Below are 14,516 nucleotides of genomic sequence, written 5' to 3' on the forward strand. Positions count from 1 at the left end.
TAGCTTTGCCATTGAGACAGCCAGGTTCGCCTTCCTTGAGAGATGCTTTCTCCCCCATCCCCCATCACCTTCATGCCCAAATGCCATATGGTTGGTGCTGTCAGCATTAACTGGGTATTTCCTAGCAATGCCCTCCAGAGAGGCTATGTTTTCTATTGCTTCCCCTGAAGCATAGTCCTCTCCCCTCCAAGATACCCTCCCCAGCTCCAAGGGATGTGATTCTCCCTTGTGTTTTTATTCCAAGATCAGGGAGTGTTCCCTTAATCTTCGGGGCCCTCTACGGACTGCAGTCCACATTGATGCTGTGTGTCAAGTCTGAATTTTCTGCCTCCCTCAGACCTAACTTTCCAGCTGAAGCTGTAGCTGGATGGGAAGGCAGAATCATAGCAGTTTTGTTTTAATCCTTCCCTGACCTCCTCAGGAATAAGGGTGATACAGCCTTTCTCCTTCCAGAGAGGATTAGAAGCTAAAGTCCTTCCTGGAAGATACACCTGGGAAGGGCTTATTCAGTGATAATCCCTGATCAACCCCCTCACATCATCTACTAACTTTGCCCTCTTAGTAATGAAATAGACTTCTAGGCATCTTTGAGAAATTTTCTTTCTCATCACCTTTTCTTTCTTTTCTCCTTTCTGCTTCCCTTGGATTTAATCAGAGCCATGCATTCGGCTTATTAACTTATTTATTCGTTCATTCATTCATTCATTCATTCATTCAACAAGCACTTGCTGAGCACCTACTAAGAGCTAATTTGGGTTCTGGGGCAGATGCATGGACAAATAACACCTATTACTTGTTCTTAAGGGGTATCAAGTCTTGGAGAGGAAGATGACATTCAAGCAGTAATTACAGTACAAAGTTAAGTGGTATGACAGCACCAAGTGCAGGGAGTAATGAGGGTGAATGACTCTGGGAAGGTTTCCCAGCATAGGTAACATTTATGCAGGGTATGTGTGGAGGCTTTCCAGGTGGGAAAAGTGGAGGTTTTCCAGGCGGTGGGGACAACATGAGCAAAAGCACAGAGGTATGAAGGAACATGAAATATGAGGGCATTGCAAGAAGCAGGGTGTGGTCATGTGACTTGGTCTAGGGAGAGGCAGCAGCTGTGAAGTCAACTGGAGAGTTTAGGCTGGGGTCAGTCCTGGGAGGGGATTTGGCAAGGGCGACCATTCGAGGGTTTTAAGCACCGGAGAGACAGAGTGAGATATGTTGGTTACAAAAAACACCTTTCCCCTGCTCTGAAGACTGAAGCCAACTGTGACTGGGAATCACTTGTCCCACTTTACAGGGTTACCCTGGCAACAGAGTGGCATTTGGCCTACTAGCCAAGGAACTAGCTGTGACAGTCTTCCTACCTTATGAAATGTCCATGGCTCAAAATAATCCCATGAGTTAAGATGTGCACACCAAATGACTTGAAGCAATATACCATTGGATGGGATTACCATATGCAGTTGGTCAGAAAGTATTTACCCTGCTAGCATTGCTGTTGTAAATACTTGCATTCATAACTCTGTTCTCAAGAATGTTCCAAATTAAAACAACATTGTTATTTTTGTCTCCCACCCCTAATACAAGAAGCAACACAATATAATATCTTGAGAAGAGGCCAAATAAGAGTTTGGATATTGGTTCTATAATATACTGACTGTATAGCCTTTCTGAGCTTGGATTTTGTTGCTGTTGTTTGTTTTTAACATGTAAACTTAAAATTGCACCTCTCTTGTACATAGTTGTGAAGATTAGATTTAATGTATATTATGCACCTGGTTCAGTGTCTAGCATAGAGTAGATATGTAACAAGTGGAAGCCATGATTATTTTTCCTCCTAAGCTACACTGGAGTCTTAGGCTATAAGTCACAGGAAAATATTTAGGTAAAGATGTTTTAATCAGGTCCTCTTCATACTTCTAGAAATAGGTTTGACTGGGCCCATGTTGGAGCTCTCATTCAATAGCTTATATAGATTCTTGTATTAGTCACCTATCATCATTAATCGTGGTGCATTCCACCTTACTGAGCAACAAAGATAGTTCTGCAGAGAATGGTAAAGGCAAAAACTGATTCTTTCCAGTGACTCCTAGATTGGACAAGCAATGAACATCATTGTTCTGTTATCTGTATTGTTTCAACCTTGTTATACCCCAAAACCAATGGGAATGCTTAATTGCAATGAACTTTGTGTGTCTTATGGGAGCGAGGAAGAACAAGAAGAATTTCTAGCAGCGGAGTGAAGAAGACAGTACAAAATCAAGAAATGAGAAAAGAGAAGGGTTTGGGAGAGTGGTAGACTTGGAACCTAGGAATGAAAGTCCATGAGGGAGAGGAGAAGCAAAGTGAGGAATATGGTCTGAGTGGGAAGGGATCTCACATCTGTTGTCTGATGTAGGCACCTACTCAACTGAGGAACTCCCTCCTCAGTGTCCCTAGCAGATGGTAATCTTGCACAGTTATTCCCATTTTTTTTCACATCATGGCACACATAGAAAATAATATTTGTATAACACTGAGGTAAATGGATGAGGCTGCTTACAAGTGGAGGTGACCAACCTGGGGACTCTGACAGGTGAGTAGAGCAATACCTTGAGTACACCTGTAACCCAGTGTGCTTTGAGAAACTCAAACCCAGCAGGACCAGAGTGGAGAACCTCACCCATGCACTCTCAGGACAGCACCTCAGGTGCTAAATAGGCACATTGGACTGGGTATTTCATTATAATCATTCATTCATACAAATGCAAATTTACTGAGCATGTTTTCCAGAGATATGTCTTGGATTCTGAAGTTGGAGAATCCACGGTTTCTTAAAAGCCATGGTTTCTTGCGTTCACAGTGTTCTCATTAGGGAGTAAGAGTGTTTCCTCTGGCCACCAAACTTGCCTGTAGCTTCTTCAGGGAACCAGCTGGGCTTACCAGCCTTGTGTAGTGTTTGACACACAGTCATTAATTAAGATAGGGATGTTCAGTGATACATTAATTCACCTGCTCAGAAGCCAACGTGGAGGGGAAAATGAAAGCCAAGAAAAATTATTTGAAGCTTTTTTTTCTTGAGTGTCTGCTCTTCTGTGCTGTGCTAAATATTTGTTAGCTAAGTGTACTTGCTATACGTCAACAGAGATGCCATTTTACAGGTGATGTATTTATTTCCAGAGAATGAAACTCTTCCAGGCCTGTGACGCAGAAGAATGCTAGGGGTGTTATAATCTCCTATGAGACAGCAACATTATTGAGAATCTCTTGTTTGAAGAATAATATTCTAGGCATTAGCAGAGTGAACAGAGAAATAAAAGTTGCAGTTCTGTTCTTGAGAAACATTTAACCCTAATGGGAGCGTAGGACCAATATATGAAAGAGACAGAATATATATATCTTTACGTATATATATCTTTATATATCTATCTATATAGATAGATAGATAAAGATGGTCTGTAAATAAGCACACATAAAAAACTCAAGTGCAGCACTTAATGTTCTCTTTTCTATTGTAGGTGTTTCTACTCATGACTTAGCCTAGCCTTCCTGCAGATACCAAGGCCCCTGAGGACTGTTTTACATTCTTATTCCTCTTGTGCAGAGTACACACTCAAAAGTGTTAAATGTATATGCTATGTGGGGTGTGCCTAAGTGCTGGGGCAATTCCAGAGTGAAGTAGAGTGGTGTGCTTAAGGCAAGCCTTATAAAGGCCAAGGAGTGTTTTCCAGTATGAGAAAGCTCATGGTTTGGCAGAGGGAGGGGATAGGGAGTGAGCAGATCTAAATAAACACTTAGGCCACCATTCAGGGTCGTCCATGACCTGCTGCTTCTTGTCTTGCTGTCCTAACTACTGCCAACAGCAACTATTTGTGGTCTTATTATTCCCACCCCTTTCTTTCTCCTTAGATTTTGTTCTTCCATTGATTGACCAATCTAAATCCTCCTCCTGCTTTGAGTCCAGGTACAGCCCCAGGAACCCTTCCATGACACTTTTGCTCTCACTCCTTTCTTCATTAAATCAGATGAGAGTATTCACAGGTCTGAGCTCTGTGTTCTTAATGTTCAGAAGAAGTGGGAGACAGCATCAAATGTCTTCAACATTTGTCTTCAAATGTCTTGGTGTAGCTTCCAAATGAGATCATGAGGCTAGGTTAATTACATAAAAAATAGCCAGAGGGAATGGCGCCATGGATACATAGTTTGAGTACTGAACCAAGTGGTATAGAAGTGCTGTGCAGAGTGGGCTGCAGGACAGAAGTCCTGCATCTCAGTTATACTTTTTTAAGTGTATTTGTTTTGAAAGAGAGAGAGAGAGAGAACATGAATGGGGGAGTGGCTGATGGAAGAGAGAGAATCCTAAGGGCTCGATTTCACAAAACCATGAGATCATGACCTGAGTTGAAATCCAGAGTTGGATCCTTAACTGACTGAACCATCCCGCCCTCCCTCCCCCCACCGCCCAGCTCTTCTATAGCCAAGTAGTGGAGTATCTTTCAGCATTCACTCAGCTTTCGATCCTCAGTTCTTCACCTGTGAAATGAGGGGTATGTGCTATCTCTGTAATCTGCAAGATGATAAAGATTTGAGTTCTTATACTGAATGGAAAGCAGTCATTAGTTAGCTGGAGGGGACAGGGGACCAATGGAAATGCAACAAATGGTTATAATTAGAAGGATTGATCCCTGAGGACCATAAGATAGAGAAGAGAACCAGCTAGGAACTGGTGAAAGACCTGTTGCCCTGGTGTCATCAGCACAGTTTTCTGGAATACAAAGGACCCTCCACAAAGCTCTGCCAATGTACAGATTCGATCAAGCCTCATGTACCCTTTGTCCCTGAGCCTCAAAGGAATAGTCTTCTGAGACTCTTCCTTCAATCTCTGAGCACTTTTTGCTTCCCGACTTTCTGGAAACAGTACATCAAGTCTCTCATCAGCAAGCCCTGTAGAATGGGTCAAAGGGTGATGTGTTTTAGCTAATCATCATAGGATGCATCCTCTTTAATTTCCTCTTTCAGTCACGTACTTTGGCCAGGCAGCATATGGTGCTTTCAGAACAACACACTCACCTTTTCCCGGAGCAAAGCAGCATCCCAGTCTGGATGGCTTCGCATAGGGTCAACTGTCCCTGGCCTGGTTTCCAGTGACTCCAAAAATGCCTGCCTGCCTGCCTGCCTAGTATCTGGGGCTGCAGTTGCAGGGAGGACCTCTCCCCCAACCTCTCTCTTTCTCACCCCACCCCCTCCTTTCCTCACACTCTCTCTGTCCCGCCCTCCCTCTTTTTTTCCCCCAATAGTCTTTGTTTTCTTTCATTATTAAAAAAAAGTTACTGCAGGTAAGTTTCAAAGTATAGAAAGGTATAAAAACTTTTATTTTAATCGCTCGTTTCTACTCCCACCCCCGTTACCATCACTGTTAACATTTTTCACTATTTTGACTAAAACAGAACTTACTGTTAAAATTTGTACATGACCCTGAACTACTTAAGTAAATTGTTCAATTTAATTTTGGAAAAATTGAAAACATTTTATTATAGAAATTTGCAAACATACACAAAGCTAGAGAGAAGAAAATATTGAGCCCCTCCTGTAACCCAAGCCCAGTCTCATAGATGCAAGAAGATCTTCCTCTGTGTTGGGCTTCTGGCCTAGAGCTCAAAAAGGGAGATGACAGGATAAACATCACATAACTATGATATTGGAACTATTAGGATTTCTCCAAAGAGATTTTAAGGATTTCAGGGCCCTGGGCCATGTGGGTTTTTAAGGCCCTTGCTTATATGGACACACACAGTCATGGCTGCCTTCCTGGTCTGTTGCGGCACCACTTACACTCTCTAAGTTTGATGGCAATTACTTGAGTCCTCTTCCCAGCTGTATGGATGGGTTTTCACTGACGCATCAATGCTTGTCTCCCCAGTGCCAATGGTGATCACCACCCATGCCCAGGATGGGGCACTGCTTGCCCGTGATGCTAAGCAGAGCTCCCTGGTATGCAGCTCCTGACCCTGGTCTCATTCACATCATACTGCTGCCTGTGGACGAGGGTGGGAGTGCTGTTTTTTTTCCTGGCTTTTGTTGCCAAACTGGTTCTGCTGTTTTCCCACTGGCAAGAGTAGGAGAGGAATAAGTGGTGAAATATCCAATAGGAAGTTACTCCTCGAGGTGCTTTTGCATAAGGCACTGCTGCATCCTTGGTGACAGTCACTGACAATCCAGGCAAGCAAGAGAAAGTGGCTCCTGGCCATCAAGTTCAGGGGCTTGGAACAACCAGAATGTGTGCTGAGTCTTGATTACTTGTAACGGGCCCCTAGCTAAGCCAGATGCTGCCTTTGGAGCTTGTTTGTATGGGGAAGCTTACAGTGTTGATTAAATATGCTCAGGAATCTGAGACATAATAAAATGCTTTGCCTTCAGGACTGACAGGTTCAGCCTCCTTGCCGGGTAGCAGCAGGTGGTTGTGTTTTACTTGGAGCTCTCTGTCCTCACTCTTTCCACCTGCTCCTCTACCCTTATTTCTTGCCCGAGGACTGGAAAGACAGCTCTTACTTTCTGGCTGCCAGATCCTAGTTTTTGGCTTTCCTATTTATTTTTGTTCTCCCCCAGAAAGTGGTAACAGTATGGCTAGGATTGCATTTAAGAGACCTGGGACTAGGGGCGCCTGGGTGGCTCAGTCGGTTAAGCGTCTGACTTCAGCTCAGGTCATGATCTCACAGTTCATGGGTTCGAGCCCCGCGTTGGGCTCTGTGCTGACAGCTCAGAGCCTGGAGCCTGCTTCAGATTCTGTGTCTCCCTCTCTCTCTGCCCCTCCCCCACTGGTACTCTGTCTCCCTCTGTCTCAAAAATAAATAAACATTTTTTAAAAAAATTTAAAAAGAGAGACCTGGGACTACATGAGATATGGAGAGTGAAGAGTTCTAAAGCAGTTGACCAACTGTGGTTCTGCATTGTGACTCCAGGTCACTTTGCTCGTTTGGGCCTCAGTTTCCTCTTCCACCAAATGATGGGTTGGATAGCATGTTCTCATAATCTTCCAAGACCATTGCTGGAATTCTTGGTATGCAGGGAACCAAGTTGGATAATCCATATGCCTTTAATTGCCCAGTGGTTGTAGAGTCAGCATTTTGTGTCCTTTTCCTGGAATGTGAGTGTGGTCAGAGGAGTATAAATGGCTCTTCTCTTAGAAACACCATCCAACTCTTGACTCAGGGGTGGGGTGTTGCCTCTTTGTAAAGTTGGTCAAAACCCTGATGAGAGAGGCACCTGGGTGGCTCAGTTGGTTAAGCATCTGACTTTGGCTCAGGTCATGATCTTGCAGTCCGTGGGTTCGAGCCTGTGTTGGGCTCTGTGTGGACAGCTCAGAGCCTGGAGCCTGCTTCAGATCCTGTGCTCCTTCTCTCTGCCCCTCCTCGCTCCTGCCCTGTCTTTCTCAAAAATGAATAAATGTTACAACAACAACAACAACAACCTGATGAGAGAGGGTATAATGTATTAAGTCAGATTCCCTGTAAACAGGTACTGGGACAGATTCCTGGGGCAATGATTTCTTGAGTGACTGCTTTCCAGAGAAAGCAGTAAAGATACGAGGGAACCAGGATAGGTCAGGAGAAAATATTACACAGATGTGATTTCAGAAGTTTTAACCTCAGCCATATACCACAGGCAGGTCAGGAGTATGAATTGCAACCCAGAGTTGGTCCCACCCAGAGGAAGAGGCACTGGGCCATTGATACCCTTATGTCAGTTAGTCATTGGATATAGGTCCCCCCACTCCAAGGGCAGGTATAGTCCCAGGTGAGGCAGTTTTGTCATCTAAGGCCAAACTTCTGAGATGGGTCCAGGTGTGAGCCAACACATATGGCTGCTGGAGGACGGGTGACCTGCAGGTGAAGGGTACCTAATGGGAGCAGCACAGAACTTATGGCATCCAGGTTGGTGAGAGCCAGGCAGGGATCAGGGTAGGAGGCAGGGTGGGAGAGGGCTATTCTGAATGTAAATTCCTGAGCAAGCTAAAGTCCTAAGCAAAGATGGCTCAATGGATGGCTCAGCATATGTGGGAAAGTGCTTAGATATGGCTTTCCAATTAGACTGACATAATTGATGATAATAGAAGTCAGGCTAATGTTATATTTGAGGAAAGGGAGATGGTGTCTAGGATGGGGCATGAGGGAAGCACTGGGCTTATCTGGATGCTGGTCAGACAATTACGTACACTTTGGAAAAATCCATCAAGGGGTGCCCTTATGGTGCATAGATGTTTCAGTATAACATCCATAAAGGAGCAAGGAGGCTGCTGTTACAGGGTGGTAGGAGTTCATTCTGAGAGGGCATCCCTATCCTCCTTTTTCTCTTACGTGCCCCCTCCTTCTTGGCACTTCTTAATCACCTTTTTCTCCTCTTTGTTTCCCTTCCATAATAAACCCTTTATCTGCCTTTCTGACCTCTGCTGTCTCAGCCAGGGGTTGTGTGTTAGACTATCATGTGATTCTTTTCTCTCAAAGCTTCATTGAAAGTTCCAGGGAATCCTTGCCTGATCACCTAGACCAGATCAAATGCCCCTTTGCATCCCTGCCCAGTGTGGCCCCTTCATAGCAAACAGCTGAAGGTTGTATGTGTATATGTGTTCCTCATCTATTTAATGCAGGTCCCTTGTTGTGCTGTGTTTCACAACAGCCAGGACCTGATGCTGTTTTGCTCATCATTTATCCCCAACACCTAGGAGATTATCTGTCACAAAGTACATGGTCCACAAATTTGTTGAACAAAATATGGCATTCTGGCTCCAAAACATGAACCCCAGGTCCCTTGAGGGTGGAAGAGGAGCTGTCACACTTGGTGCTGGAATTAAGCAGAGGCCAGGGAAGGCCATCCACTGGGGGATGCCCGGTATGCTGCCCTTTGAGGAAGGTGGTACCTGGTGGAGCCAGCCTTTGGCTTCTGTCCCTTTCATTCCCATGCTTGCCCTTCCTGAACTTTCTCTCCCTGGGGTATCAGCAGAGGCCTTGGACAGATGCTTTTGCTGAGATGGATGGGCTGGCCTTTTTGGAAGCCTACAGTGGCCATTCTGACCATGTCTTGACCTGAGATTGGTTGGTGATTCCAAAGATCTCTCCTTGGGACAAAGCCACTCAGCCTGTCATTCTCCACTGGAAACTGTTTTTATTCCTCAGGACATTTGGCAATTCCAGAAACACCTTTGGTTGTCACCGGTGGGGGAGTGCTACTGGCATCTAGTGGGTAGAAGCCAGGGATCCTGCAAATGCACCACATGGGACAGAATTAACCAGAATTACCCTCCAACAAAGAATTATCCAGCCCAAATGCCAACAGTGCCCTGGCTGAGAAACCCTTCTGTAGGCCAGTCCAGGCTTGCCAACAGATGCTGTCTCCAGCCTAGGAAGCAGGTGTGTCCCAGAGACCCTCTCCTTTCCTGAAATGACCCTAGAATCCACATCCCCCATTTCCCCAGTCCCAGCTCACTCAGTCTCTTGGTGAGACTTGCTCTATGAGAGGCATGTACATAGAAGAGGCTCTCCTCTATGAAAGGCATGTACATAGAAGGAAAACAGTATATTCTCCAGAGCGCTGTGGAACCCTGATAGAGACCTGAGTTCAAGGGTGGGGGCTTGGCTCTGCATATACAGCTTCAGCCTGGGAGAACCATTGGACCTCCTCCCTTCATCTTGCTGTCTCCATCCTCCTCTTTCTCCTCAATCCTGCTCCTCCCACCCCACCTTCTACCATTTCCCCCAGTTCTCCAGAGATTAATGTGATAATTGCCATGTGTGCCTGTTTACACAGGGAGTGGGTGCACTCACCACCCCCAATCAGGCAGGTTCCCAAAGGAACACATTTCACGGTGTCAGGACTGGTACCCGCTGAGCACACCCTGTGCAGGCGGGCTGCCACCCCCGACTGCTTTCTCTGTCTGTCATTACCCCCATCATGCGCACGTGTACATGTGTGTGTCTTTTGGGGAATCAGCAGGTGAGAAAGACAGCAGTCAGCCTGCCAGTCTAGGGGCTTGGCTGGGTTGGGTGGGAGGAGAATCAGCGCCTTAACTAAGAGGACATTGCCCCAAAGAAAAACACTGTTCTGTAATGGCTGACAAAGAGTAGGTGTTCCATGAATGGTGGGGAATGAAGAGGCTGGCACTCCTTGTGCAGCCTTCTTTGCAGGGAGGAGCCTGGTTTATACTTACTTAGCTGCTCCACAGCAGCGGTCTGGGCAGGGAAGGTTCTACTGTGAGACTCTTGGGCCAGAATCTAGTGGAACATGTTCAGAAGGCTGTGGGTCTCCTTCCCCAGCATCTTGCTCAGAACATTTAGCATGGCCATCCTCTGTTCCTGAAGGAAGAGTCACCAGGGTAAGTAGAGTGTGATGATCCCACATGCAAGCAGCTTGTCAGAGTCACAGAAGCAGAGGAGTTTGGAGAAAGGATGAGAGAGAGAGAGCTTCTCACCTAGGCAGCCTTCCTCTCTTCCCCCTCCTACTGTGACACAGGCACAGGAACACCTGAGAGAAAACACACTCATAGCTCTGAGGTTATTACACTGGCAACTTTCTCCTTGGTGTTCCTGACTCCCGCCTCACATGGTTTCGGGGCTTTTGCTCACTTGAGAGTTGTCGATTACTTTCTTCTTTTTCAATCTCAAAAGACACTTTAGTAGTTGTCTCTCCTCCACTGGATAATTTTAAGGTTTTAATAATGAATCAGAAGGAGATTGGAGTTCTAATTAGCATCAGAAAGAACCATGTCATTGTGGGGGAGGGAAATGGGAAGTCCTTTGCCCACTTCCTGCTGAGCTATATCCCCTTGTCCTGCTGGATTTGTCATTGATCCACTGAAGGGCATGTGAGATGAGGGTGAGGCCTCCTGGTGGGGAAAGATGGGAGGGGAAGAAATGGGAGGAAACCCAAGGGAGAGGAGAGAGGTGTAGAGAGGGTGCGGAAAGTCTATTAAAAGGTTTGTGAATAATCTCAGGGCGCTGTCAAGCTGCTTTCTCCAGAAGAACCTTTTAAGCTGTCAGTCATCTGTAATAATTCCCTCAGGGGATAGTGCCCCTGGCCTTGGTGTCCTCCTAGTCTTTTTCTTTCTCTTCCCCTTCCTCCTCTTCTTCTCATCAGACAGGTCCCAATGCCATAGTGGAGGACAGTTTTTCTTAAAAAAACAATTCAGACAAAGCTTGAAAGGAGACTATCAGAATGAAAGTTTTGTGGGTTTTTTTTTTTTTTGATTCATTTTAAACACGAGAATTCTCTTATTCAAATTGTGGTTGTTTATTGAGTAGTTGAACCACACACACTCCATGTGCCAAACACTTCATTAGGTGCCAGGTATAGAAATGAATAGACAGTTAAGATTCTTGCCTTAAGGTGGGTTAAACCCAAACCAAAACATTCTCACAACACGTGGATAAAGAGGCACTGTTCTTGTCATTGTTTTTTTCTGGGAGAACTGGGAAGTGCATTCTAGACTTTGGGCTCATGAGAAGAGTCTTCTTATCCCTGCATTTCACAGGCTGTATTTCCTCATGTGTTAATAGATTTTCTTCAAAAAGAGGGGTTTCATAATCAAGGAAGTGTATGAAATGATATTGAAGTTAGTAATGTGCCTTTCATGAGTCTTCCCACAGGCTAAGGGGAAAGTATAATCTGTTGTGTTTCCTAAGTCTCTTTGGTCACAGAAGCTCATTTTCCACAGAACACATTAACATCTTGCAGATCACTAGCAGTGAGAACGCTTTTTGGGAAATGTTACTCACTCTACAGTGTCTCTGGCAAATCATCACCCAACTGAAATTGCTCTAGCCATCCTCAAACAGTAGCTCAGTCACCCCTGGGACCAAAGACACCTTAACAGTCACAATTTCATCCTTTCCATTGCTGGTACCAACTAATGTTTATTGGCAGCTGAGCCCTGATCTGGGTGCTGGGAGCAGACTTAGTCCTTGCTGCCAAAGAATGCTGGGGCCAGGGGCGGGGGGGGGGGGGGGGGGGGGTGGTACTCTGGCTAAACCATATAGTCAATCCAACTTCTGGTGCACCACTGGTGAGCCCTCTGAGCTAACCAGTCTTTACAAAAATGTTGCATTTGTAATCATGAATAAAGGTAGAGCTATTTATACATGGATCCTGTGATCCTATCCTTCAGCTCACAGGAAGGACCATGTCTCAACTGTCCCGGGAAAAAAAAAAAACAAAAAAACAAAAAAAAAAAAAAACAAACAAAAAAAACCCAAAAAACAGCTTCTTATGTTCTTTAAAATCCCTTGTGGCCCTTGATAACTAGTTCTTCTGCATCTTCTTTCTGATAATCAGGAGGAGTTTTCTTTGAGGTCTGGCCCACATGTTCCCTGCTTGCATTTAACTGATCAGACCTGTTTGAACCAAAGAGTTAGAACTTACAGACTGAAACTGGCAGATCCCTACTTTTGTCCCATACAATTCAGATGGTGTTTGTTTTTAACTTATATTCTGCTTCATTTGCAATCATCCGTCTCTGAACAGTGTGGGGGCAAGACAAAAGATACAAGTTTGGTGAAAGAGGTTGTCTTAAAAGCTATTTTTAATGGAAAATTCTACTGTGCAGTGATAGCTTCCATGATCAGTGGGAAGCTATATTCTGTGGACTGACATATTTCAATAGGAGGCAGAAAGAAAATTAGATAATTTGAGAGAAAAGAAAGAATGTCCTTAGAGACCACCAGAAGCATGAGGGCAATGAATCAAACTTATGTTTGTAAAGCTTAGCAGTGAGAAGAGGAAAAGGTAAATCACAGGGATAAGAAGCATTTTGTCATAGAAATTCTGAGTTCAGATCTTAATTTTAGTAATTTAGCCTGTGAATTTTAGTCATGGCATTTGACTTTCATGGCGTTGTTTCTCCAGTGAATTAAGAATAAAATATCTTTTAATTGTTTCAAATGGGTATTACAATTTGCATGTGAGGGGCTGGTGTGGGGTTGGAGGGGGATTTCAAAAGCCTGCATATATAAAATGCAATTCAAGGAGACTGTTTAGAAAGATTTGGGATTGATATTATGGGGAGGAAGGGTCAAGGTGAAGTTTAGTTGAGAGGCTGAAGTGTTAGAGAAGACTTTTCAAAACGCTCCCAAACGGTTCCTAGGTGCTAATAAGACATCCTGCCAAGGGTTGCTTCTTTTGGCTAAGCCATGTGGTGTAATCCTCCCTCAGCCTCTAAGTATTCAGGGGCCATGAATCTCACTTGTAGTATAAGAATCCAGAATATGGATTTCCATGCATTTTTCACTTCACTGTGTGTTCGGATTAGAGAGGAAAGCATTGATCTTTAAATCTAGATTTATTCCTTATTCTGTCCAGAGCCTTGTTGGGCCCAAGCCTGAGCCAGCTCTGTACTATTGGACTGTGATAGAAGAAAGAAAGAGTGCAGGGTCAAGGACTGAGCAGGATGTGGATGACAATAATGTCTCCCAAGCAGTCCTGTCCAGGCTTTTGCCAGCATCCATGGAGTAGATGGGCACAGCTTGCCTCTGATATTTGAGAATTTGCCCAATTTAGACTGCAAAAGCTTAGAACCCACTTCGTTAAACGCTATAAAAACCAGCAACTGTTTGTCTGATCTTGGAAAAGTACTTGACCTCTCTGGGTTCAGTTATCTTAGCTGTTAAGTAAGGGTGTTGGACCGCTCCTACTCAGGGTGTTGTGTGAGGCTAATGCAGTGTCCTGTACTGTGTACATGGGAGAATATGAGTTAACCCACAATAACACCAAACTGGGAATAAAGCAGGCAGCGTTTAACTGTATTGCTCTGTGCTTGTTATATCACCCTATATGTGAAACTTCAGGAATGGAAGCCTTCTTCTGGCACATGGTTTTGGTAAAATATTAAGGAAGCGTTATTCTTTCTTTCAGACCAATGATGCCTTAGGAGCCACCTGGAATTGGCTGTACTTCATCCCCCTCATCATCATTGGATCCTTCTTTGTTCTCAACCTCGTTCTGGGAGTGCTTTCCGGGTAAGCCAGATGTTCCTCTCTCCTCTTAACTTCTTTCCAACTGTAAACTAATGCTCTGGACTACTGGCCAGTTCATTCATTTAACCTCCCTTTAGGGCAGCCCCTGTGTGAGGTGCTATTCGAGATGCTGGAAATGCAGTAGTGCACGTTGTTTAATCGTCTTTATTTTTTTTATTTTTTTTTTTTTAAATTATTTTTTTTTTCAATGTTTATTTATTTTTGGGACAGAGAGAGACAGAGCATGAACGGGGTAGGGGCAGAGAGAGAGGGAGACACAGAATCGGAAACAGGCTCCAGGCTCTGAGCCATCAGCCCAGAGCCTGACGCGGGGCTCGAACTCACGGACCGCGAGATCGTGACCTGGCTGAAGTCGGACGCTTAACCGACTGCGCCACCCAGGCGCCCCCGTCTTTATTTTTCTTATGAGTTAAAAAAATATTTAAGCCAGGTACAACGTTGAATATAGTATCCAGTGAGAGTTCATTGATTCATATACATCCTTTCATTCAGTCATTCAGCAGTCATCGAACTTCTTTGTCCAACACC

General features: G+C 44.7%; 1 protein-coding gene across 10 annotated transcripts in view; it reads left to right on the forward strand.

The window, feature by feature from the left end:
- CACNA1E (calcium voltage-gated channel subunit alpha1 E) overlaps window positions 1-14,516 on the forward strand; it is a 497,854-nt gene that overhangs the window by 330,125 nt on the left and 153,213 nt on the right. For all 10 annotated transcript variants that reach the window (XM_045452580.1, XM_045452585.1, XM_045452576.1 and 7 more), the window contains exon 9: window positions 13,867-13,970. In XM_045452580.1, coding sequence (XP_045308536.1) covers window positions 13,867-13,970 — 104 coding nt within the window. The remainder of the gene's footprint in view (window positions 1-13,866; window positions 13,971-14,516) is intronic.

The sequence above is a fragment of the Leopardus geoffroyi genome, chromosome C3, assembly GCF_018350155.1.
Source record: "Leopardus geoffroyi isolate Oge1 chromosome C3, O.geoffroyi_Oge1_pat1.0, whole genome shotgun sequence".
In the NCBI taxonomy this organism is placed as follows: Eukaryota; Metazoa; Chordata; class Mammalia; order Carnivora; family Felidae; genus Leopardus; species Leopardus geoffroyi.